Source organism: Letharia lupina, assembly GCF_014066315.1.
Source record: "Letharia lupina isolate WasteWater1 chromosome Unknown contig_10, whole genome shotgun sequence".
Classification (NCBI taxonomy): Eukaryota; Fungi; Ascomycota; class Lecanoromycetes; order Lecanorales; family Parmeliaceae; genus Letharia; species Letharia lupina.
The window spans coordinates 1,483,938-1,508,851 of record NW_023502979.1 but is presented as its reverse complement, the minus strand read 5'-3'; the positions used below and the strand labels follow the sequence as shown (position 1 = coordinate 1,508,851).

Here is a 24,914-nt window from a genome sequence, read left to right as displayed (position 1 = left end):
CAAGAGATTGGCTTTCCGGCTCCTCAAGAAAACAAGACTCGGACATAAGATATGGACTTAAGGACTCCGATCGCGAACATCACCTACACATATGAATCCCGCGCATGACTTCCTAGCAAGCAGACTCTTTCAAAGTCTTTGCAATTGTGCCTTCTAGTCGACTTCCTCAATGGACTGTTCGAGTACAGCCCAACCGTTGGAATCGCGTTACTAGCTCTAACGGCGCGGCTGACCGTGGGGTCTTGATGAAGAGTCGGAGCTGCTCCGTTCGCCATGGCAAACACAAATGAGGAGAGATGGAGGTACTTCTGGTCTCCTGTTTTGCTATTGAGATGGAAGCTCAAAACGCACAGGCTGGCCCACCGAGCAGAGAGAGACCTGTCGACCTACCTGGGCAGGGAAGACTCCACATTTCCGAACATTGCCCATTTCCTGGCTCAGTACATCTTTCATACACCCTAAGAAAGGCACGTCTGACTGTTGAAGATACCGCACGGCATGTGAAAACGTTATATTGCAAGATTTTGAATTTGCCATCGGCAAGAGTGCTGAGAATAGGCTGTGGGATGCTCATGGCAAAATCAACAATCGATTTCGCAAGGAACTGAAGCACGTTTGTCTCTCATTTTCCGCGAGTTACCAATCGCTCTCGACGCTTATGCCGTTGGTAGTTCCGAGAGACTGCGGGAAAGAGAAAAGCGGTCGAAGAACGCAAGCTCGTCAAACACTTTCTTGACTTCATCAAGTCTGGTCAGCGTTTCTATCGTGGTTACATACAAAGATTAGCATCGCGATTCGGTGGTCTCCGAGAGCTGGATGCTGTTGCTAACAGATTGACCCTAAGCAGTAAGATTGTCAGGCGAAAGCTGAACAAGAGACCCACATGTTGACTGTGTCTTTATAGCTCTGTCGGCTGATGAGCCAACACAGGTTTCCGGCACCTTGGCCCATTCCATCCTCGTATCCTGCCATCAGACGCTCGTCCGTCTGGGCGACCTTTCGAGATGGCGTGAGACACAGTCTGTAACAAAGAATCGCAATTGGGGCCCAGCTATAGGATATTATAATCTCGCTGGTCTGATACACCCTATGTCAGGAGTTTCCCACAACCAACTGGCAGTCATTGCACTGGTTGACGTCAATCACTTGTCGGCTACTTATCATATCTATCGCGCATTGGCTGTCGAGGAGCCCTATCCTATGGGAAAAGACAACCTGGAGGTTGAATTCAAGAAGATTGAAGAAGCTTGGAGTAAGGGGGAGTTGATCATGACTGATCCAGTCAAAAACAGCCAAGAACCGGGAAAAGCGCTGGTGGGATGGTTCATGCGCCTACATGGTCGATGTTATAAAGGCCTCGACTTTCCAGAGCATGAAGAGCTTGAGAGTGAGGTGCTGAGCCAGCTCGCGGTCGACTTGAAAGAACGGTCGTTCGAAGGTACCTTGAGCAAATTTGTTTTGATCAACATAGCTGCCGAGTTCTTTGCAGGAGTACGACTACAAGGTAAGCTATCAGCTTCATGTTTGTACTATGCTCAGACATGCTGAGCCATTCTCTTAGAATGTGGGGGTTCTGCGGAGGCGTTACGGTCGTTCTTCTTCCTTCAACGCCTGAACGTAAGAACGTTTTTCGCCCTCCTCCAAGTACTTTTACCAGAATTGGAACGCTCCGTCAGCGAACATGTCCAAAGCGGCGGCGCAGCACCCAGTTCTGGGTCCGCCAAAATTACCGCCGTTACGCGCCGTGTGTTACCAGCTCTGAGACAGTACAGTTCCTGGCTTCTTTCTAACGCCGAAATCCTGGCAGCTCAGGTGGGCGACAATGTATTGAACGTCCAGGTTAGAGAATTGTGGAAGATCTACGCAACCACTTTGACCCTTCTAACATCAACATTCTTTGTTTCCGAATTGCCTCAAATTGAATATCTCCTCGATGAAGACGAAGATACTGTGGGGTTTAAGCCGTTAGACAATGAGAATACAAAGCGAAGATACTATAAGGAGGTTAATCTGGGTTTTCAAAAGCCCAGGTACCATGATCGAGGCATTCAGCGTCATCATCCTAATGTGGAGATGCTAGGGAGGATTCGAGACCTGTTGACCGATGGCATGATTCAGCACTTAGATGACGTAGGTTCTTTCTGTTCTATGTCTGGTGAGGAAGCTCATTGGAAAACAGAAAGTCCCGATCAAGCTTGTGGATGTGGAGGGTAGCACGACATTCATCTACGTTGAAGAAGGCATGCGGGAAGAAGAAGGCTACCAAGCGCCGTTGTCATCAACGGGTATCGAGCTCGAGGAAGTCACTCATGTTGATGAGACGACGCTACCTGAGAATCATGCACCAATTTCGATCAGTGAAGGAGCCTCTCAGGCAGCGTCCATTTCCGTGAATATGGATCCGGCTTCGAAGCGCATGGTTGATGATCTTGTTGACTCTGAAACGACCGACGATGGTGACGATTCTGGATTCATCGACCATTCTATGAAAGAGAATCCACATGGCTTCGCAAACCCGGAATATGGCCCTTCAACAGCTCGAGATGTTGGCGATGAGACTAGCTATGGCCTTATTGGTGACTCCACGGCACGAGAGCATTTCGGCGACCTTCAGGACCCGGTTCCCGATTCCCCTAGGCCCGTACTCCCAAGTATTACCAATTCTCCCTTTGCGCTTCAGCCAGGCGAACGAACGCCTGGGTCTCGGCCCTCGACCGCGAAGCGCAAGACACCGAGTCATTCTCAACAAAATTCGCAGACCAGGTTTCCTCTTCAGCGGCAGTCAATCGGATTTTCTGCGGACTCGAGTCCTAGCAATCCTAGTACTATGCCAGATCCCACCCCTGGTTCGCACGCGAACGAGATCTACCGGAACCAGCCTCCTCCGAAAACCACGTTTCCTTCGGTCCAGAACTACACAAGGGGTCCCAGGACCTTCACGACTTTTGGAAACAACCCTCTCCAAGCGGATGAGCCCAATTTTCTGAGTTTGGAAGTCTTTGAAGGAAGCACTTGGGGAGGAGGTAGCGATCAGAGCGGTAGAAAGGCTACTAACGTTATGACACCTCCAAATGGGCAAGGTGCCGGTTGAAAGCTAACATTGGTGCGCTAAGGTCATTTTCCGACTCCGGAGTCTCAAATCATCAAAAATATGCGTCCTGGACTGATAGTGCAAGAACATCTGCTCTCGTCTATCTACGTGCTATGCTATGTGCTATGCTATGTGCTACGCCATTGCATGCCGTGCACTGATATATGGAGGATGAAGTCCATTTCGGTCATATCACGTGGTCGTCATTCCGTCGTACGCCATGAGAATTCAAGCGCTTTTAGTTGTTGAAACCCGAACGCCTCTGCTGTGCTCGGCTCAATTCACGGAGAGAAAGTCGTTTTTCGACGTCGGCTGATAGCTTTGCTTGGGGAAGGGATATCTTTGGAGGAAGGAACTGTGTCAGCTCGAGAGCGCAAGGTGTCCAAGTTGTCATTAAGGACCAAAGGGGACAAATAATGAGTTTGAGCTTGAATTGATGTTGCTCGATGTCGCTTAATGTCTTTGCGATGATTGACAGGATGATGAACTGTGTCTGCGAGGAGGAAATGAACGTACTGTGGTCCCAGCTCCTTAATGCTCAGACTCGCAAGCCAATGTCCCATGTCAATCGATTCATCGAGTGATTTTCCCTCGACGACACCTGCGACAAATCCGCCAGCAAAGGCATCACTTATTCCTTAAATCAGCATGGTACTCCCCAAAAAGACGTATCAACAGCGCTCACCCTGCACCATTAGTATCGCAGATATCCTCCTTCTTGACCTCCTTAATCCCAAACTCCTTAATCTCTTTCTCCCCCTGCACCGCCACAACCGTACTCTCGGTCCCCTGCGTAAAGATCACTGTCCTCTTACGCCCCTTGTTCTCCTTCGGCAAATCCGCTACCAACTGCGCGATCTCTTTCACATCTTTCGTCTCATGCCCTTGTGACTCTGCCCAGCTCCTCGCTTCGGTCTCATTTCCAATTATGTAATCCCAATACTTGCTCGTCTCAGCCAACTGATCCTTGAAAAACAGCGGGATGAAGGGAGCGGACAAGCTCATGATGAAAACCTTATCCTCCTTGGCTGCTTCCTCCGCCAGTGCCATGATCGCGGGCACGCAGACGGTCAAGTGGTATCCGCCGACAAAGTAGACCTTTGCCTGCTGCGCCAGTTTCCAAACCTCAGGCGATTGGAGATGGGAGATCTTATACTCGTTCGCGGCAGCCAAATGCGTGCACATGGAACGGTCATGGCCGGTGATGATGACCCCGCAGCGGCCGGTCGGTTGGTCGGGAGAGACGAGATACTCGGAGCGGACGCCGGCTTCTTCGTTCTTGGAGCGCAGGGTCGTGGCGTATTTGTCGGAGCCGACGCAGCCGATGTAGAGGGTGGAGTGCGGGGGGAGGATGTACTGCGGGTACGTAGGGGGTCAATGTCGCTGTGCGTTGGGAGATGGGGGGGGGAGGAAGGGAAAGAGGGAGAAGTACTTGTGCACCACGGGTAGTGTTCTGCGCTGCACCGCCAGCTATGAGCTTTGCGTCGTGGTTCTGGAGCAGGTCTTCGTAGAGGCCCATGTGCTTTTCTTCGGCGAGTATGGCGTCATTGGGCTTGAGACCGTATTTGGAGAGCATTGCTTCATCGCTAGGTAGATATGTTCAATATCTTGCGAGCGGTGAGACGGCGTGTTGGAGCTTACCCTTGGCCTTGGATATCTGGACAGGCAGCTCCTTCAGCCTTTGACTTGGGTTATGGGATGGGGTTTGGGGGCACTCACCGAGTAACGGATTCTCTAGGCATAGCAGAGCGTATTGTTGGGGGGATGCCATGATGTCGATTTGATGGATTATAACGAGCGATTGTTTGGAAGTTGCAGAGTTGTTGGCGACAGCTGAGAAAAAGACGCCTCGACGCGAACGCTCGGAGATACTCGTAGAGACGATGTGTTTCGGGACTAGCGTTAGGGCAACTCCTTTACTGTCAACAGGGAATTTCAGCTTCAACGATGTGCTCGTCAGTTACTGCGCAGTGGGATCGGTCCCTGAAACCGAGTATGGCAAAAGTTTTCTGATCATTCCTTCCGCAGCTGGGGGTATAAATTCTATCGAAGCAACATTGACGCCCCTAAATGCAGTCTGATACAGCTTATGCAGCCCATCTTCAAGCCTTCTGCGGCTTGACCCTTGCCGGGCCTAGTCCTTTTCGTACTTCATCAAGCTGTTCCATGCCACTTTGATACCCACCCTTCTTGACCCTCTTCTTCCCGCTCATGGAATACCCACCCAGGAAGTCATCCATGATGCTGTCGAAATCTGCCCTCTGAACCAGAGATGGTGCTTGACTAGAAGCCATTGAACTCCCCGTCATGATGGATGCTCCACCATCGTCCATGTCCATTTCGTCCTCGGCGTATGCTTCTTCGATCTTGTCGAAACGTGCGTCGAGCAGAGTCTGGCCTTCTGTTCGAAAAATGGAAGAGCTTGTCATTGAATAACCAGTGCTAGAAGTCATTGCCCCTTTCCTTTTCTTTCGTCGACCGCCAGTCATTGAGGTTCCCGTCATGATCGAGGACTGCAGTTCAGCATTGGAGACTTGCAGCTGCGCCTTTTTGGCAGCTTTGTCGGTTTGCTTGAATTTACTGAATTCCTTCATCCAGTCGCCATCACCATGGTCAGGTCCATCCTCCATCATCGTATCTGTACTTTGCGGGACGGGTGGTGGAGGCATGTCTCCGGTCTCGTACTCTTTGCTCGGCTTCTCCGTTTCATCTGTCTCCCAACCAGCTTCATCGCCTGCGTCCTCGAAAACGGCCTCCTCAAATTCCTCCAAGCTGACTTCTCTGCCGTCCTCCGCTATCTCTCCGAAGAAGTCTTCCTCATCATCAACGTACGCCTCGTCTTCCAAAGCTTCCAGTACCTCCCGTAACCGGGGATCCATGTCTGGCTGGAAGCCGGCCAACGCATCTGGCACGTCCTGCTGATCCTGGTATGTGCTCCTCCTCAAGTCCTTGGACGGCAGCAACTCATCATCCAAAAGCTGGGATCCTCCACTCTGACTGGCTACGCTTTCGCTCCGTTCTTCCTGTAAAGATGTCTCTCTCAGTGCATCCTCCAAACTCATTTTCCCCTTCCCTTTCCCATCCTTTTTTTTTGTTGCAGCCTCGACAAAGTAACTTTCTCCACTACCGCTTCCAGCATTGAGATCTCGTATATGTTGCATATAATCATATTCGGTATCGTCATAAAAAATCCCATGCTCTGCAGCCTCTCCTTCATTGTCTCTAACGCCTGAAAGTATACTGCTTTCGGTTGGGCCGAAAAGCTCTGCTTCTAGGTCATTGCGGTTTTTGATCTTATGGGCCTGTGAAGGAGCAAGCTCTTGGAAGAGCATGGAGCTGGAAGAAGCATCGTGGATTTTCGGGTCATTTTGAGGCCGGTTCACAAGTTGAAATGTTGTGGAGGAATTTTTGTCACTTTACCGGAGTCAGCATTATAGTATCAAGGGATTAATGAGATATCGGACTCACATCCACCGTTTTCGCGGCATGTTGGAAACTGCCGCTACTCACGCAGAAGTTTCGATAAGCAAAATGTTCTGTCGGTGGTCTCGAATCTGTCACCAAAATTTGGCGAGAAGTGACGTTGGGCTTGGCAAAACAAGCCAAGAGAAGCGTAAAGCGGCATTTCCCCTAGGCCGTACGAGTAGGCTGGGGTACACACCTGCACAGCTTGGCACCCGATGTACCCCCCACTCATTCGGCCACGCGCGGCCGTGGCCGCTTTAGCGATTGAGCTAGTTAAGCAGGTCTCCTCGCTCTACAGGATCATAGTTCAACAGGCCTCACCTAAAGAGATATTTATGAGAGCAAAAGCCAACGGTTATATCCAAAAGCTCATCATAAAGAGGATAGCAAAAGCAACGATAGCACCTATGTGCCGAAAACCGTCAAAGATCAGAAGTCCGTCCTGAGGCGCTATAAGATATACGACCATTCGTTCGATTATTCAGGAAGCTCAGACTAACCAACTGAAACAGGTTACTAGCTATTGCTATCCCGATCTGTGTGCATCATTGGCTGTCGCGACCGGGCGATTGCAACAACGTCGGTGCGGTCCACGATACGGCGATGGGGTTGTCGAGGTTCAGGCCACCCTGATTCTCCGTCACGTTGCCGCCATCGAGTCTTGCGCATATTAGATCTTTGGCGGGATCTGTGCAGACTAGTCGCATATTCATATCTTAGCCTTGCAGGGAAACAATCGTTCCACGCCGCTTCTACGTCTTGAAGATAGTGTCTTGATCATAGGAAGCGCAGGGTAGCAGCGAATCGGCGTGCTTATATGTGGAAAGTTTGTTAGGTCGCCCGGAGTTTATGAGATAATATATGTTGTATACTTCTGATTTTCATATGTGACACAAGTAAACTCACAATAGAATGATCCGCGTGGTGCTCAAGAAAACGCTGTGAGCAACACATTATTCGCGCATTCTGTCGATACTCCCGCAAATTCCGCATCATATGCTCGAATCCCGGATTTATGCCCTTCTTAATGTACATCCAATGATCAAGCAATACACGGCGGGCAAGCGCCCCAAAGCTCCATGCGGGGCCTAGTATTTCGTAGCGATACTATAGACCAAGCAGCCAGCGGTGATCGCTCCACCACGTCCTTGGTTGTTACCTGGACCCATTAGCGACTCGTAAGAAAGAACAAAGCAAGGGAAAAAAAAATGCTTACATTGCTTCCATGCGCTATGCAAAATGTCAGCGCACTGGTTATTCGCCACAGGCGTCGCAAGATTATATCCTCCGTTTGGAGTACAGTTGGGTACAGATGTGACTGCGATGTTATAGACATCGTCCTGGTTGCCCATGCTGGGCGGATAGACGTATGCGACATCTACTGTTTCCCGGCCCTCCGTTTTGTCACCGGCGATGATGGTGTCTGCGATGTTGATGGGGCCGTTTTGGACGGTGCTGTCGGCGTATTGGCTGCAGAAAAACGCAGCTGCCTTTTCAAGCTCTGACTCGTGGGAGTCTTTGACAGAGCTTGTCGGAGTGGGAACACAACTCGGCTGAGATGGAGGGTCCACGGGGGCAACGACGGTTGGGGAGGGGGTCGCGGGACTCGCGGGGGCAACGACGGTAGGGGAGGGAGTCGCGGGGCTCGCGGTGAAGACCGAGCTTGTCGCATTTGCGGCGAAGGGCCTTATGCAACTGGCGGGGGCTTGGCGCTTCCTCTTGGTGGGGGCGTTGGCGAACTGTCCGTGGAGGGCTTGGATCGCTGAGTCTACGTTGGTCATGAACTGCTCGACTCCTGGCGTCGGAATTGTATCTAGATTTCGAAATTCGAACAAGGGCACCGAGCGCTGTGAGTTGTACATTTTCTCCATTCTGGTGGCAAGGCCTCCAATGGATGCGTCGATGCTTCTGTCAAAGTCTGAAAGCGCGTCTACTGGGGGAGTCCCTACGCCAGTGCCGCTGCCGATGCCTGTAATCCAGTCTTTGATGTTCACGGTGGTAGGCGGAGTGGTTGCGGGGTTAGAATACTCTAGGCCACCCAACCTGTTGTTGGAGACTGGGGCTGTCAGGGGCCCCGTGCAGTAGTCAGTGTCAACCCTGCACACTGTTAGTTAGGCGAGTAAGAGGAGTCTAATTACTGACACAACGTTTTGGTTAACCGTCTTGTAGCATGCAAGATTGTCAAAAAGCTTGAAAAGATCGCCTGTAAGCTTTGATTTGACAATTCCAAAAAGGGTGATAAACTCAGTTCGAGGCATGAAGACTGTGAACAGCTTAGGGCTCTGATTCCCCTGCAATGTGTTGCTCGCGGCTTTGGCATAGGATAATACTAAGGAACAGAAGGCAAGCACATCGTCGGTCATTTTGGATTTGTCGATGTTATTTGGGTTGGACTGGAAATACGCCTGTGTAACGACAACAAGAATGGCGTCCCCTCTGAAATTACTCCCGTCGAGAATGTTCTTGTTGTCAGGATCCGCCTGATTCTCTATCATCAGACTGTATAGGGCTTCGAGTGGCATTGGCGCAGTGATCTGCGGAGCCCAGGGCAGATTATTCGGGTCCGATTTTTGATTTGTGGCGATCTTCCACGGGTTACAATTGCTATTCGCAATGTTGACGAAGTTTGGCGGGCTCCCACCCCACGGTCTCCAAGCGATCTGACAAAGTTAACAAGACAGGACACGAAGTGGCGTCGCTGTAATACTTACAAGGTCATCCGCCCACGCTTTACCTGCTGTTGCACCATCTCCACTCCCAACTTTGATGTTCACGCCATTCAAAATGTACTCTGCATTGATCTTTCCTGGATCAGAAGTTGAGTCTGCCGTCAACTCCCAGTTCGTCCCAGTACGCTGTGCGACGACCTGTTTTCTCGCCGCATTTGTATCCTCGACACTGCAACTAGGACTTGTGAAGTAGAAGGCTGGACTCTCAAATTCAGCTCCAATGCCTGCGGTGCCGTCGGCAGTTGGTCCGTCGAGCTGGACCGCCTCAATGTCTTGTACATCTTGAATGCACGGATCCAAAGCGCGTGGCGGTAGATAGGCCGCAGAAGCGGTAAGCAGAACCAACGTGTATGGGAGTAGATGCATGCTGAGAGTAGAAGTCTTTCTCAAATGGCAGGATAGGCTGAGTAATGGTGATGAATCGCAGACTTGGCTGATTTTTCCAGGCATGGACAAGGAAAGCACGAGGTTTATATATCATCGCAACCATACTACACGAAGAAAGACACTCCCACCATCGCATCTATTTCGAGGCCCGGAGATTGGATACTGTGGGCTGTGTAAATGGGATGAGTTTTCTGACACTGATTCCCAATTGTATCATCGCAACCATCATACTTCGAAGGAAAACACTCTCATCATCTTACATGTTTCAAGGCCCTCACGTCAGATACTGTAGGGGCTATGTAAATTGTTTAGGTCTCCTGATATTGGATCCCGGGTGTATCATCGCCACCCTGGGTGTTGCGTATCAAGAGGTACGGTGGAATTGCTTACATTTAGGCTCCCAATAGCACACTGTGCCATATATATCTTGGTTTCATCCTCTGACGTGAAGCCCCAGCTATGTGATCGCCACTTGGTGTATGGCGTATCAAAAAATTCCCATGACCCTACTTACATTCAGCTCCCCGAACAGGATTCTGTGTCCTATACATAAGTGTTTCATCCTCTGACGTCGTCGCCACCTGGCGTCTAACGTATCAAGGAGCTCCTTAATCTCATTTGCCTTGCAGTAAGCAGACGGGGTAGCTGACATTTAAGGCGGTCGAAGGGATGGGGGGTGGGAAGGAAGTCGAGTGGGGTCCATGGCGTAAGGGATGCGACGAGAAATGCGATTGGTACAAGACTTGCAGATCATCAGACAATGTCGTGAAAGGCATTCGTATGTAGTACGAGTTGCGGCGTTTGCGGATCATGCTCCGCACAGTACAGACAACGCAGATAGTGTGTCTTGAGTTGGTGTCTCATGCGGTGCAGAAGAGTGTGACTGTGCAAGCTGAGCACTGTGCCCTAGATACATTGCCAGATTGGGCCTCGGGAGTACCATATGCCGCTTTGCTGTGTGAAATGTCGCCATAGCCGATATGGCACTCAATACCAGAGATTGGTGTAAGCATCTCCGAAAATAAGGCTAGATGCATCAGCCTGCTCTACCACAGAGGCCGGCCAATCTCCGAAAACAAAGCTCCATGCCTCAGCCTGCTCTACCGCAGAGGCTGGTCCGGGTTTTTGATCCTGGCGAGCTCGTGGATTAAATATGAATCCGACGTTTCGTCGAATTCGTTTCCTATTACACCTTTAGTGGTAGCATCTCACTCAACACTTTTGCGGACAGAACTGCTCAATTAATTATTCTTGACACCTCTAGTCTACAGAAGAACTCTGTAGTTTCACACGTTGAGAGAATTTGTTGTATCGTGCTTCAGTCTGGAGGACGGGGAGGTCGGAGGAGGTCCCAAATTATCGGTCGGAATCCTAGTGGCTTAGCACCGTGGCACAACGATACTGCGTCTCAACAAATCAAGATTCTTCAGCTCTGTAGTAAACAGAAGATAGCAGAAACGGTGAATTTTACCGCAACTGTAGAATTGTGAATGGTGTATGGACCAATTCATCATTATCATTCCAAATAACAAGGTGCGAGTCTTGCTGTGGGTGTGCGGCCTTTTCTTTTCTGTGGTTGAGCCGAGCACCAGAGCGCCCTACGACACCCAATTGAGACTAGTGTCCCACTGCTAGTAAGCTGAGGTTCGGCTTACGCCCAAGCATCCTGATGCTGCCAAGTCCGGTTTCCAGTCCTTGCCTTACTTATATCCTGCCATGCCAATAAGCAATAAGGCATCTTCATCACTTTTGTCAACATACCCTCACATCCCCAAGAAAAATACCTTTCATGACCCTCACTCGTCTACCCACCGAGCTCCTAGAAATCATCATCACGCATGTCTTGCCCGAGGGCTTCGAGAGCGTGGCAGTGACCTGCAGGAAAATCTACGCATTATGCATCCCATTTATTCAACGCCACAACGCCCTCCGCTCGCGCTTCCATCACTTTACCTACCATGAGAACCCCAACGACCCGTCTCCCACCATCGCAACAGCGGCCGATCTGATCAGACGCATCGCTGTCGAGCCTGTCGTGGCACGTTACGTTCGATATGCAGACTTCAAGCGTGACAGCCCACGCAGCTATATTATACCCCGTGGGTTTGTAGCAGATGCCGATTGTCGTGACGATGTGATTAGACTCTTTGCGAATTGCCCTTATCTGGAGCAGGCTGGTCTCGACTGGAAGGAATACGTTGACAAGATCGAAGAGGAGTTCAATCCTGATGAACTCCCCCGCTACTCACAACACGCTGCTGCTTTCCTTTTGACACTCCTGCCAAATGTCGAGAGGCTCATTCTACCACAGTATTGGAAGCCGCTCGACGCAACTAATAAGCTCATCCATGCCGTTGTTCACAAAACCAAGCAGGTCCATTCCCTCTACGACAGGCCTAGCCTAGCCCAGATCACCAGATTCGAGCCATATGTCTCGTTAGTACCCCAAGATCGGTTTGATTTGGGTTTGGCAAGCCCCTTTCTGGCCCTGCCGCGCATACGGTCTTTCCGCGGCCCCAGCTGCGTAATCATGGACGACAATCACAAAAGCATCATACCCAAAGATCCGCATTACGGCTTCGGAGAGACCCTTGAATCTGTTTCACTCGTGGCCTGTTGTGTGGATGAAGTGGGTATCGCCGACTTTCTCAAAAACACCAAACGCCTCAAATCGCTTAGGTACTCACACTCGACAAAGTATAATGTTAGCCCTCAGTGCTGGGATATCTGCAAGTTTGTAGCGGCAATTGAGCGTCAGGTGGGGAGTCACCTGGTAGAGCTTTCTGTTTCCATTGGGAAACCATTCGGCTCGATTGCTCCTGGCAAGGCATCTATGCGCGGCTTCCCATGCCTCCGACAGCTCGAATTCCCTCTCGAAATTGTGATGTGTAATATTACTGCCGCTGCATGCCTGGATTCTACGCCAAATGACTCTCTCGTCGGAGGCTCATCGGACCACAAATTGAACTGTGTTGCGCTGTTCGTTGGCGACCTTGTACCTGCCTCAGTCTCTGTTCTATCATTGATCTCACATGGGACTGACCATCATGACAAGGCTCTCGACGTAATGTTTCAGGACTTCGCCGCCAGGAAGGAAATCACATTGCCTGCTCTCACGGACATCCATCTAATCTGCCCGAATGGTGCGGACGACGCATATAAGGATCGTGGTACCAGGCTGCTTGTAGAAACCCAGAAGGCGGGCGTGGTTTTACATTTGGAGCCATGGGCACACTCAGGCGCTTTGACATGGGATGGAGAACTATGACCATTTTCATGACGATCGCATTTTCTCCCGATTCTAGCATACGAGAACAAGATAGGGACATTGTATGCGTGTTTGCGTTGTTGAAGATTCATAGATACGGGGAGCTCATTGGTGCCAAGGACGTGGAGATAAGAGAAGAGATGGACAAGTACTTTGTTCCTCTACGAGTATTTCTTAAGGTTATCTGATACAATCGTGTAAATCGTTCAATCGGAAGAGTTGACAGGGATTCGTGCATGTGTTGTGTTGTATAATCAGATCTATTACGCGCACGAATGAGGAACGCATTAGTGTTGGAGTCAAACCAAATTGACAGGGGGATCTTATATACTTTCTATACGCGTCCCGCATGTTGTAAGAGAAGTCATACATAGAGGGTGATCAATACCCATAAAGATACATAAAAAGAAAAAACAGACGCCTTTTTCGATGAGGATTTGATGGATTGAAAATTCCCTCTATACATGACTTTTGCTACATTCTCTTACAAGCTTAGCTGTCTAGTCACATTAACTTCGCGAGCTTCCTCCATAATCTACTCAGCAGATAGGTCCGTGACTGCGTAACTTCCAGAATTGATCCGTAGCCATCTTGAGCAGAAAGCGCCAAGACAGCGGCAACAGAAGAGACGGCGGAAAAGAAGTCAGTCTATTCGATACCCGAGCAGCCTAGTGGACATGGCATGTCCAAAACTCAAACGACCCTTCTAGTCTTCGCTCTCTGGGTGAGTAGTCGATTCCATTCACATCGAACTGACGTCACGTAACATCCCCCACCTTCACCATCCTTACATTGCAAAGCTGTATACAGATATATAACACGGTGCTCCACCTTCCTCGCCGCCCTAGACATAACCATCGTCACCACCGCCCTCCCCACCATCTCCGAGCACTTCCACATAAACGCAGGCTACCTCTGGGTGGGCGCCGCCTACATTCTTGCCGACGCGGCCTCGACGCCGGTCTAGGGCAAAGTAAGCGATGTTTGGGGCCGTAAACCCGTGCTCCTTATTGCTATTGCCGTCTTTTTCATTGGTAGTGCGTTGAGTGCCACGGCCGTTAATATGGCGATGTTGATTGCGGGACGGACGGTGCAGGGTCTGGGTGGGGGAGGTTTGGTCAATCTGTCGGATATCTTGATTGCGGATTTGTTTTCTATGAGATATGCTCTTCTGTGGATATCCATGATGGATTGAGGCAATACACGCTGATGATTTGGAGGGGTCAGTCGAAATATGGTGGCTTTCTGGGTATGACTTAGGCGGTTGCCTGCTCCATTAGGCCTTTACTTGGAGGGACACTCTCAGAGAAAGCAAGCTGGCGGTGGTGCTTCTACATCAACCGCGAGTGATATTATCTATGCTATTAACTAACTGCTGACTTCTTACAGTTCCGTGCAATGCAGTGGTGCTTGTGCTTATGTCATGGACTCTAAAATTCAAGACTCCAAAGACAGCCCTAGTAGCTGGGCTGAAAGCGATAGACTGGCTTAAATATCTCACGATTGTCGGTAGAACTGTCATGATCCTCGTCGGAATGAACCTCGGCGGCTCGTCATATCCATGGAAGTCCGCAACGGTCATCTACCTCCTCGTTTTTGGAGTCTTTACTTTAATCCTCTTCATTCTCGTTGGGTGGAAAATTCCGCGAGTCTCTTTCATGCCTCTGAGCATCATTAACACGTGGCAACGTTCGCCCACGCTTGTTGCTGCTTTGCTCCACGGCTTCGTGCTCTCCATAACTTTCTACTTCCTTCCACTATACTTTCAATCTGTACTCGGAGCTAGTGCCTTGTTTTCAGGGGTCTTGCTACTACCGATGGCCATTCCTGTATTCGTCGTAGATGCTTTCACAGGCTGGGTTATCTCCGCGATGGGGATGTATACATGGTTTATACGCGGTGGATTCCACGTATGACCCTTGGGAGCGGTCTACTTATTGATCTACCACACTCGCGACAATGGGCCCGGGTGGCTATATTTCAGATCATTCTTGGTGCCGGTATCGATCCAAACTTCCAGGCACTGACCATCGCTTTCCAAAGCGTTGTCAAGAGCAGCGACGTCGGTACAGCTACCTCTACATTCAGCTTCGTCAGAAATCTTGCTACTAGCACAGGACTTATTCTTGGCGAAGTAGTCTTCCAAAACGTCATGCGTGGGCAATATAACAAGCTCAGTGGACTATCAGGCCCTAGACTTACTGGCACATTAGCCAATGGAGGAGCGGCGTCTAGTGTTTTCACAGTCAACAAATTACCCGCAGATCAGATCACTGCAGCACGGGACGCGTATTATATGGAAATTCGCGATTTGTAGATCTTACAAACAGCCTTCTCTGCTGTGGGACTCGTGACTATATACTTCATCGGGGGTCGGGTATTGAGTAAAGATCATACGGTTGTGGAGACAGGGTTGGAAGTCGAAGCACGACGAGCAGCGGAAATAGAGAAGGAGCGCACGGGTGGCAGAGCTGGTAAACAAGATGCAGTTGTATAGATCTGTGGGCCAAGAATTGCCCAGCATGCCTTTGCGGGCGTAGACTAGAGCTGTGGGCATCTAGTTTGTAGAGCATTAATAACATCCTCTATTCATAGGGGAGAAACCGAAAATAGCGCTCGTGCTGTGACATCAATTGACGATTTCGTAAGACAATACCTGCAAAATCGAGGATCACAAGGACTTCCCTCTTAAGGGCAGACCAACACCATTGATAATGACAGCCATAGGACAGCAGAAAGAATTATACATTCTGTCAGTTGTATCCCACTGTCCCAAGTGCCAAGTCATGGCTAGGAAACATCGTTAGCCACATAATCGCCCAGTTTCTAATACACTCTGAAGGAGAAGATACATGTCGAGCAACAAGGTATCACGGATCGCTGCCTGTTCTACAATTTGTCATTGCCATGGGCAATGATCGTGTCTGTGGGTGTTCATATAGTACACGTCTGAGTATATATAAAAAAGAATATGCGAATGTGAAATGCGCATGACCATACCTAGTATCCATCATCCTCCTCGTTCACATATCTGAACATCACACCGATTTTGAATTGACCAGGCAGGAGGCCTATAACGCCGCTCACCACACCGAGAGTTTTAGAGCATCCCATCGGCAGCAAAATTCTGCATATCACAAGCGCTATCACTGGCGATAGTTACCAGAGCGTCTACGGGTCTTTGGCAAGGACGTCCAACGGGTGTTAGCCAACTCTTTTGGCTCTGTGCATAGATATATGCGTTTGTAAGCCCGCCAGCCTGGCAGTGAGATACCTTGGTCGTATGTTCAGGTATACGAATGTACTCAAGGTGCTCATCAAACCTGAGATATGTGAGTCGTCTATAAACTTCTGCAACATAATGGCTACGGTAACGAAACTAACGAATAGCGAAGATCTTCCCAATATCTTTCTCAGAAGGAAGCACGTCATCAACATACCTACTCCATGTCTAATCTGCTCAACTCTTTTCATCTGCAACCTCCTCCGCCCCACTCCTATCCAACACAATTCCTCCACTTCCTAAATGTTCCACCATCCACCTCCCCGGCCCATCCCAAAACTTAAATTCCGTGCAATAATTTCTCTCCCCAACAATCAAGAACAACCGCAGTCCCTCAACAACATTGCTCAACTGCCGCCACGTGAAAAGTCTTTGCGAACCCTTGACACTCCGCACGACGAGATAAAAGCCGTCGCCCAGCGTATATGCCAATCTCTGTCGATGGTCAATGTCGAGAACGGGAAAGGTATCCTCACCTTCAATCTCGATGGCTTCGGCAATGTCATGCTGTATTACGGCGATAAGACCACCCATGCTCATGAGGTCAAGGCGGTGGCGGGGGTAACCGAAGCCTAGACGGAGGTAGATCTGGGTGTTGGGGACGGAGAAGCTGTAGGGAAGAAGTATGCGAGAGCTCAGAGTGTTTGAGAGGTTTGAAGTCAATGAAGCTTCGTAGACTCGTGAGTTGTTAAGTAATGTTAGATCTGAAATGTTGCTTGGATGCTTTGCAGCTGCCAAGGAGTTGGCCGCAGCGCTGCTTAGCAGAGAGATGAAAATTGCAGTTGACAAGATAGTGGAGAGCATGATGGTTGGCTTGAATAGTAAAGAATTTGACATCGACAGCGTTGGTGGATGGAATCTACCGCCAAGGGAAACGCAACAGGTCTATAGGCGCGAAGGCTCTACAGGGTGCTACTGGCTGAGGATTGGCGACATGCGAAATGAGAACCAATCGCTATAAATGATTTACCGGCGCCGACAACCATCGTTACCACGGCAGTCACATGTGTCTCCAAGCTGATTCTCACGCTTGAAATATTTGCAATTGTCGAATCACACTGCTGCTGCCATCCAAGAAAAACGATGAAGAGTAGCTCCGAAAATCAAAGACAAATTCTGCGTCGGTCAGTCTACCATGCCCAAAAGAAGAGAGAAAGGATAAAAAGGGGAGAGCAACGTGCAGCTTCCAACGACACCAGTAACGACGATCCTACCGGCATTGCATCGAATGAGAATACAGAGGTATTCCAGGCGTTGACTCAAATCATGGTGGAAGTCATAGCTCTTACTTGCCGCGTACGAGTAAGTCTATCGAAATATCAAAGAGTCAACCAATCGAAGCTCACGGTCCGCGCTTTGCGAAAGAAGGGGGCGAATAAGATAAAAAACTTACATCCATAGGGCAGTCGACGACATATTAATAGAGACTTCTCTGGCTATCTATCACGACTTGTCCTACACTTCCCCGCTTGATCTCTACATCTTGAGAAGTTTCTTGTCAAGGATAGGTAGTTATTTGAATTTGAATGTCTCCTCACCATGGAATTTAGGATTGGTACACTGACGGTGACAGAGAGTAGTGTACACATTCGAGGTCGAGGTAGAAAAGCCTACGATTGCAGCAATGAGCTATCCGACCGGTCTCCCATCTCATCGAACAGATTTTTTGAAGAGGAGAGATCATGGTCATGGCATCCTTTTTGAGTACTTTGCTGGCTTCTGGTTTGCCGACGTTTGGTTCTGGATTTATAGCAGGGTTCTCGACAGCCTATACATGATACTTATCGCTACGGCTTACCCTCAAACACCCTTTGGGCTCACCTCTGTATAGCCCGATATGCTTACCCCTAGCTTATCCTTGGATCACCTTGGATCGGCGAGGCAGCAGATACAAGGCTATAAGTCTTAAATGAAACACACAAAGCTGTTGTGGGATGGTGTATAGGGGACTTATATGCGAGGTTTGTACGAGAGATTTGTAGATGAGATTGGTATAAGAGCTTTAGTGGGAAACGCAATTATCAACTGCTGACATGCCTCGATCAAGTAAGGCGCCTCTCGCCGCCTTGAAAGTCGCCCATCAAAGGTGAGCTGAGGGTGATACAGGTGAGCCTGGAGGGTGAGTAGAATGAGTAAGCCGAGCCGAGAGTGAAGGGGTGAAGACAAGCATCATAGGCTGTCGACCGTGGATTCTAAAAATAGTCTGCATGAGCTGACGTTTGCTTTGCATGAGCTGATACCTGTATTCGAACAATCATATCTATTATCATGTGAGCATTTGATAAGGAAATACCGTACTTATGAACCCTTTTTCGATACGTGTACCTGAACCCCCTTAGAAGACCGCTTAGTGTCCGCGGTTTTGACTTAGCGACTTTGAAGAACACCTCTCACACCTTTAGCCATTGAAATATCTACCTATACTGATTCTTTGTCTTGAGAATATTTGAAAAGACATAGCTCTGACGTGAGTTAGTCGGAGAAGTAGGCAATCTACGCTCGCTTTAAATGATGGTCGGGTTCTCTGTTGCTTCGTTTTCTAAGTTGTTCAAGTCAGATACGATGCCCCTCGTATCAAATTTCACGAGAAGAGGTTCTTAACGATGACGGGCATCACTCTCCTAAGATTAACGTAGATGCCAATTAGGAGCCGTCTGGACGCCAACCCATAACCATGCAAATTAAGTTCGCACCATTTTATCGCGCTGGCATAGTATCGTTCACCCAAGGCCCATTAGCATCAGCGTCTTGAATGATGTCGCCATTTCCCGTTTGGAAGAAGACGTTTAGTTCGTAGGGATCAGCGCCTGGCTCTGTCTGCCACCATACTACAAGCGCGCCGGATGTGAAACGAATAGTCATCTGGAGTGATGCCCTACAGGTGGCTCGCGTTTGTTTTATCGAGGTCTTATAAGGCCGTCAGAGGGAACCTTCAAGAAATTAGACTTCCCAACCTTGAGGTTGGCAAGTCTAAGTCAACTAATCCGTCTTGTTCAGTCCAGGTCTGGGTGTCCTTGTTGACATGGCGTCTGAAGTAGTACAGCGTACACAGGACCGACTCGTTGCAGCTATCGATGATTCGAGAAATGCTGTCGGGCAAGAAGCAGCAAAAGTTTTTTTCTGATCTCTCTTATCAATATTGAACCTGTGGAGTTTAAGCGAGAGGCCGCAATCTGCGACGAATCCTGGATGAAGTTCATTAATATAGATTTTATGATTAATGCTAGTGACCCTTCGCAATCCACGCCGTTACCGCTCTCCGGCAAAATGAAGATGCATCCTTGTGGAGAACGATTTCATAGACAGTAGCTGACATATGCATTGCTAAGTATCCTCTCAGCACCCGATTGCCTATCCTCCGTCGCCATCGTCCAACTCTCTCGCACTTTTTCTAAGATCAGAAGGCAGCATAGTCCAGAACACTCGCTTCTCATTCATCTATTGAGGTCCGTTCACCCCATCCACAACCACCCTCCATTGCTTCTATAATCGCCTCGATTCAGTGCAACGCAGACACATGACTTCCTTAGTATCTGGTCCTTCCGTTTCTTCCAAGCTCGATGACGAGGCTGACGATACCGACCTCTCTTCCGGACACATATGGGCCTACCCATGTAAGCTTCCTTCGTGTCCTAACTACGGCAAATCCTAGAAACTGCGAAGCAACTTTCTCGTTCATTTGCAGGAGCGAGAGGCACATGGGACCGTAGCCACGACACCTGCCGCACGCCGTGCGATCGAGATAGAGTGGCGGTATACCACCGATCCTTATCTGCCACCTCAGGCGGCACCAGATTTTCGTCCGTGGGAGGATCCTAACAAGCAAGTCTGGAACTGCAGTTTTAAAGATAACACCGGTAAGGTGATAACCGGCAGGGGCACACTGAAGCAAATGGAAATGCATAAGGCCTCACGATGCCGGCAAGCGGAAGGAACGCAGGTCGCGTAGCTGCGTTCCTATTTGATGCCGCGCGACGAGCGGGTGCTCTATGCAGCAAAGCGACCTATACAATGCGGGAAGAAGAATATACATCAAGACGGTTTGACCGACATGGCCATTCGCCGTCAAAAGAGCGATGTGAATACGGTACATCTCGTCAAGAACCTCCACCACGTCGATCTCGGCTGCCGTGTCTCTAATCTGTCTGAAAGATCTTTCGGTGACGTTAAGAATGATGATTATGGCTATAATAATACTTGGCATGACGATTATAACATTAACAGTGATATTGATTTTTGGAGTAGAGCGGGGGACTAAAATCTAGCCCTTAGTACACACGCATACGAACCTTCACTTTTCTGCAAACTCTCACGAAAGATCTTACGGAGTAAATGTCTTAGAACAACGTTGCCGTCTTCTTGATCGAACGTATTACGAAATATCTTACCCGTGCTCTTGGTGTAGGCTCGCAGCTCTGCCACATTGCGAAAGGTCTGGACTCTTTATTCGGTGTTTTTACGTCCTCGTCCCCACTCAATCAAATCAACAATGTTAACATGTGTCCTTCGTACAACCTATGATCCGGATTAGCATGAATGTTTAGAGTTTCGTGGAACGCGCTTATACTTCCTCGCATTGCTCACACGTTTGCGGAAGCGGCTTGACACGAATGGCACGACAAAGGGCATGCCACGTAGCCAAATCGTTCTCTGCACCATACCACATGCGCAATTCGCTTTCTAATGCATCTTGATATCTGTTCCATGCATCGTCTGACGCAGCATCGCCACGCCGCCACCCTTCATGTTCTCGCAAGTTGGCATACGACGCAGCTGGTGAGAGAGAAGGGTCTTAATCAAAGATTGGGAAAGAGCGGAAAAAGAGATCTAAAAGGGTATCCGGATCCTGCTGATGAATGCGAGAGTTCTGCAGGTGCTGCTCCAGAGCCTCATCGCTGCCCAAGAATTGATTATAACTCTCACAGTTGAAGGACGGAGCATGCGCGGGCGAGTCTCGTAGGTGCTGGTCAAGAGCCTCTTCGCTGCCGAAATGACGGTCGCATGTTGTACAGTCGAAGGCATGCGCAGGTGCGTCTCGTTTGTGCTGCTGCAGAGCCTTGTCGCTGTCGAAAGTTCGATCGCAGAGAACACAACGGCAGCTCATAATGTCAGGAGTTTCATACCAGTGTAAATTTTCAGAATAAGCAGGGAGTAATGATAATGGGAGACCATGATCGGCTGGAACTGGTGAGTCGACAGTTCAATTGGAATGAATGGTAGGCGGGGCAGCTATGTCGTGTAACAGCTACTCTACACTGTTGTCCAATGACCCAAAGCCAGCTGATAATGCAGGCTTCGGTCCCGTGATGATAAGCTCCCAAGAATCCCTTGCGCCAGGTGTCTACAACATCCACATAGCATCAAAGTAAAAAAAAGCTGCCAATAGTACTGCTGATAGTTTTCGAGATATCAGATATCATCCGGATACAATGTCTGCAATCGTTGAAAAATATGGTGGTGACTCGCCTGAAGCCATGTAATATTAGGGAGTTTCAGGCCACTTTTTTTCCGCGTGGATTTCGGTGGCAAATCACTGAAAGTCTGAAAACCTGAAAGTACCACGTCTGAAAATAATGGGACTCCGAAGTGCCTTTTTTTTGATTTAATGGTTTTTTCAGCCGTGGTTTTTTAATAGATTCTATAGATCTAGTAGCTAAATAAGACTATTCTACCACTTCTACTACTACTACTACCGCTACCACTACTTATCAATAGTACCATTGCCACTATTGCGATCCTCCATATATCTACATCCTCAAGCTCCCGGGATCTATTCGTGCAAAGGTACGCCACCGAGCATCAGAGTATTGAGGAAGAATACTACTCGCCCAGTCGGATTTAGATATAAGGGTTCTTGGTTCCATGTAGCGTTCCTCCATAAAGGCCTCATGGACTGCTAGCCATTTTCTCGTTTTAAAATGTCTTCTATCATGTCTTCTAAGGCTGATAAGAAAGAGATTGAACACCTTACGTCTCTGTATCTCCTTATTAGATAAGCGAGGCATAGTTGCTAATAGTAGGAATAATGGCTAATAGTGATATTAAGTAGAATACTCTATGACTATATGCGGAGAAAACTACGGAGCATTCTCGGAAGCTAGGGCTAGGGCTATATGTGGCAAATCTATCATAAAACCACAGAAATGGCCTTATTTTTATATGTGGGGTCTTCAGGTGTTCAGGCCTCCTGAAAAAACCACTGCTGAAAGTCTGAAAACCTGAAAAAACCACAGCAAAAAAAAAGTGGCCTGAAACTCCTTATTAATAATGTGGAGTTAGTTATTTCATGGGTCCAGGAAATCCTGATCGGCTCGCTTATTAGAGGCTAAGCCTGATTGGAAAGCTTGCTTTCTCACTGCTCAAATGGCTTCTACGCTAAGAGACTAGTGACCAAGTAGATCATCGGATTCCATTATTTCTAGTCTGAAACACACCTTATTTCTTCATTTTCAATCTAAACGCGGGTACAGAGGTCTGCACCGAAAGTCCTGCACCCGCCAAGACTCTTGCGCTCAGACTTCGAAAAACGCCCCACCTAAAGGGCTACCTAGACAATGCGTCTAGAGTTCTGCGGAATCGTATCTAGCCCTAGCCAGGTTTCAGGGCTTAATGCCCCTATCAAGCCAAAAGAAGTACCTAAAGTCCCATCTATGCGCTGTAAGAAGATATTTCTAGGCTTCCCCTCTACAGGGCCGCTTTCCGAAAGTAGGGTTAGGGCTGCACTAGTGCGGGTGCAGGACTTTCGGTGCAGACCTCTGTACTCGTGGATTCCAGAAGTGAGTTACTTGATAGAGCGAGGACGCCAATAGATCAAGCGACGTGCCGCTGAGTGGAAATATCTATTGGTGTCCTCGCAATATCAAGTAACTCACTTCTGGAATCCACGAGTATGTCCACAAGAGAAAGCTCGAAAAGAACTTCAAAATCTTCAAATCTACCTTTTTTGATTCCTTTTCTTCTATTAAAGAAATAATAATAAAGTAAGTTTGTAGAATTATAGAGTCAATCATGCGCTTTCAAACAATATAGCGTATATAAATTTTGTTAAAGTATTCGTAAAGATATACTAAAGACTAAGATTTATGTGAATTGTCGAGCTTGCGAGAAGAGCCCCTCGGGCAGGAGCCCCCGGAGGGAGGGGGGTTTAGGGGTCTCCCCCTAAGAATACTGCTACGTATTTCAAATCATTCTAATTTTAATGACACTTCGAGGTTGCTTCGGCAGCCCGTTCGACAGTAGTTCTCGGAGAGCTCTTAGAGAGTCCCCGAATAATTAGAATGATTTAGTGATGAATCATAATCGTTTCCACCCCCATTTGCACGTTACCCCCATTTGCACGCTCTTAAATCCGATAAATCCGACATAGATAATCGTATCTACCCCCATTCGCGCTATACCCCCATTCGCGCCATCTTAAATCTAACAATTCCGACGCAACATCAAAATGCCTACCTTTCACCAAATTTTTATAGCAAACTAGCACAATAATATTGATCTGTCATTGCTATCAAGACTTCTATATCGGAGAGCCTAAATCATCGTTTTTTGGGCCTTATCGGCCTATCATGTCTTGAAAAAACCGGCACTACCTCTTCTTCTACCTCTTCTTCTTCTACCTCTTCTTTTCTACTATTTTCTTACCTCTTTTATCTCTTCTATCTCGCTATTAGAGTATTACTGTAATAGAGCGAGGTTTAATAGTAGTAGTAGGCTTAATGTAAGAGATGTAGTAGTCTTTTTCTTAATTGGGCTTAAGTAAGCCACATTTGAGTGGAGGGTAGGGATATCTACTATGCTAGGCCTATAGACGGCGACTATGATACCGTAGTATTGGCCATTATGGTAGACTGTGGTAGTAGGCTATTTGAATGAGTGGTAGTGGTAGCTATGGTAGTGGTAGCTATGGTAGTGGTAGCTATGGTAGTGGTAGCTATCTATATCGGATTTATCGGATTTAAGATGGCGCAAATGGGGGTATGGCGCGAATGGGGGTAGATACGATTAGCTACCACTACCATGGCTACCACTACCACTCATTCAAATGGCCTACCACCATAGTCTACCATAATGGCCAATGCTACGGTACCATAGTCGCCATCTGTAGGCCTGGCATAGCAGGTGTTACCTCGGACCAGCTATTTTGAAGACACGAAGAGAGGTAGAAGTCCTGTCAAGAAAAAGGCTACTGCACCTCCCACATCAGGCCCACTGATGCCATTAAATCTCGCTCTACCACAGCAACAACGGCGAGATAGACGAGGAGCTGCTTCGTCACAGTGGCGGGCTCCACCGGCTCCACCGCAGGCTCCATCAGAGGCTTCACCGCAGCAAGGTGGAAAAGGTGGAAGAGGTGGAAAAGGTGGAAGAGGTGAAAGATGTCACGGTACGCCAAGGCCTCCTCCAGAGCCACCACCCATTTGGGCCTAGCGTGGCTTGGCACCGCACATATCTGCCCTGCAGGCACATAGAATAATCAACATCTTTTACACCACACATGAATTCATGACCCAGTCATCCATTTCCTTGACAAAAGAGGTGGAAAAGATGGAAGCGGTGGAAGAGGTGGAAGAGGTAAGAAGGTAGTAGAAGAGGAGGTAGTAGAAGAAGAGGTTGAATAAGAGGTAGTGACGGTTTTTTCAAGACATGGTAGGCCGATAAGGCCCAAAAAACGGTGATTTGGGTTCTCCGATC

At 48.6% G+C, this 24,914-nt stretch overlaps 7 protein-coding genes across 7 annotated transcripts; 4 read left to right on the top strand and 3 right to left on the bottom strand.

The window, feature by feature from the left end:
• Positions 1-273: 273 nt before the first annotated feature.
• Positions 274-3,091, top strand: HO133_000424 (uncharacterized protein; the record flags this gene model as incomplete). The annotated part of the gene is made up of 7 exons (XM_037291363.1): positions 274-302; positions 354-440; positions 487-613; positions 672-846; positions 905-1,504; positions 1,562-2,130; positions 2,180-3,091. 7 exons carry the CDS (start codon positions 274-276, stop codon positions 3,089-3,091), a joined length of 2,499 nt encoding a protein of 832 aa, XP_037152798.1.
• Positions 3,092-3,367: 276 nt separating this feature from the next.
• Positions 3,368-4,862, bottom strand: HO133_000423 (uncharacterized protein; the record flags this gene model as incomplete). The annotated part of the gene is made up of 6 exons (XM_037291362.1): positions 3,368-3,431; positions 3,608-3,721; positions 3,777-4,447; positions 4,524-4,677; positions 4,733-4,748; positions 4,811-4,862. 6 exons carry the CDS (start codon positions 4,860-4,862, stop codon positions 3,368-3,370), a joined length of 1,071 nt encoding a protein of 356 aa, XP_037152797.1.
• A 331-nt stretch (positions 4,863-5,193) lies between these two features.
• On the bottom strand, positions 5,194-6,579 carry HO133_000422 (uncharacterized protein; the record flags this gene model as incomplete). Its single annotated transcript, XM_037291361.1, has 2 exons — positions 5,194-6,505; positions 6,560-6,579. The coding sequence occupies 2 exons, from the start codon at positions 6,577-6,579 to the stop codon at positions 5,194-5,196; spliced, it is 1,332 nt and encodes a 443-aa protein (XP_037152796.1).
• A 1,065-nt stretch (positions 6,580-7,644) lies between these two features.
• On the bottom strand, positions 7,645-9,651 carry HO133_000421 (uncharacterized protein; the record flags this gene model as incomplete). The annotated part of the gene is made up of 4 exons (XM_037291360.1): positions 7,645-7,715; positions 7,773-8,653; positions 8,699-9,216; positions 9,268-9,651. 4 exons carry the CDS (start codon positions 9,649-9,651, stop codon positions 7,645-7,647), a joined length of 1,854 nt encoding a protein of 617 aa, XP_037152795.1.
• Positions 9,652-11,461: 1,810 nt separating this feature from the next.
• HO133_000420 (uncharacterized protein) lies at positions 11,462-12,940 on the top strand (the record flags this gene model as incomplete). The annotated part of the gene is made up of 1 exon (XM_037291359.1): positions 11,462-12,940. One exon carries the CDS (start codon positions 11,462-11,464, stop codon positions 12,938-12,940), a length of 1,479 nt encoding a protein of 492 aa, XP_037152794.1.
• A 1,817-nt stretch (positions 12,941-14,757) lies between these two features.
• HO133_000419 (uncharacterized protein) lies at positions 14,758-15,257 on the top strand (the record flags this gene model as incomplete). Its single annotated transcript, XM_037291358.1, has 2 exons — positions 14,758-14,850; positions 14,925-15,257. The coding sequence occupies 2 exons, from the start codon at positions 14,758-14,760 to the stop codon at positions 15,255-15,257; spliced, it is 426 nt and encodes a 141-aa protein (XP_037152793.1).
• A 1,209-nt stretch (positions 15,258-16,466) lies between these two features.
• On the top strand, positions 16,467-17,184 carry HO133_000418 (uncharacterized protein; the record flags this gene model as incomplete). Its single annotated transcript, XM_037291357.1, has 2 exons — positions 16,467-16,784; positions 16,900-17,184. The coding sequence occupies 2 exons, from the start codon at positions 16,467-16,469 to the stop codon at positions 17,182-17,184; spliced, it is 603 nt and encodes a 200-aa protein (XP_037152792.1).
• Between the last annotated feature and the right edge of the window lie 7,730 nt (positions 17,185-24,914).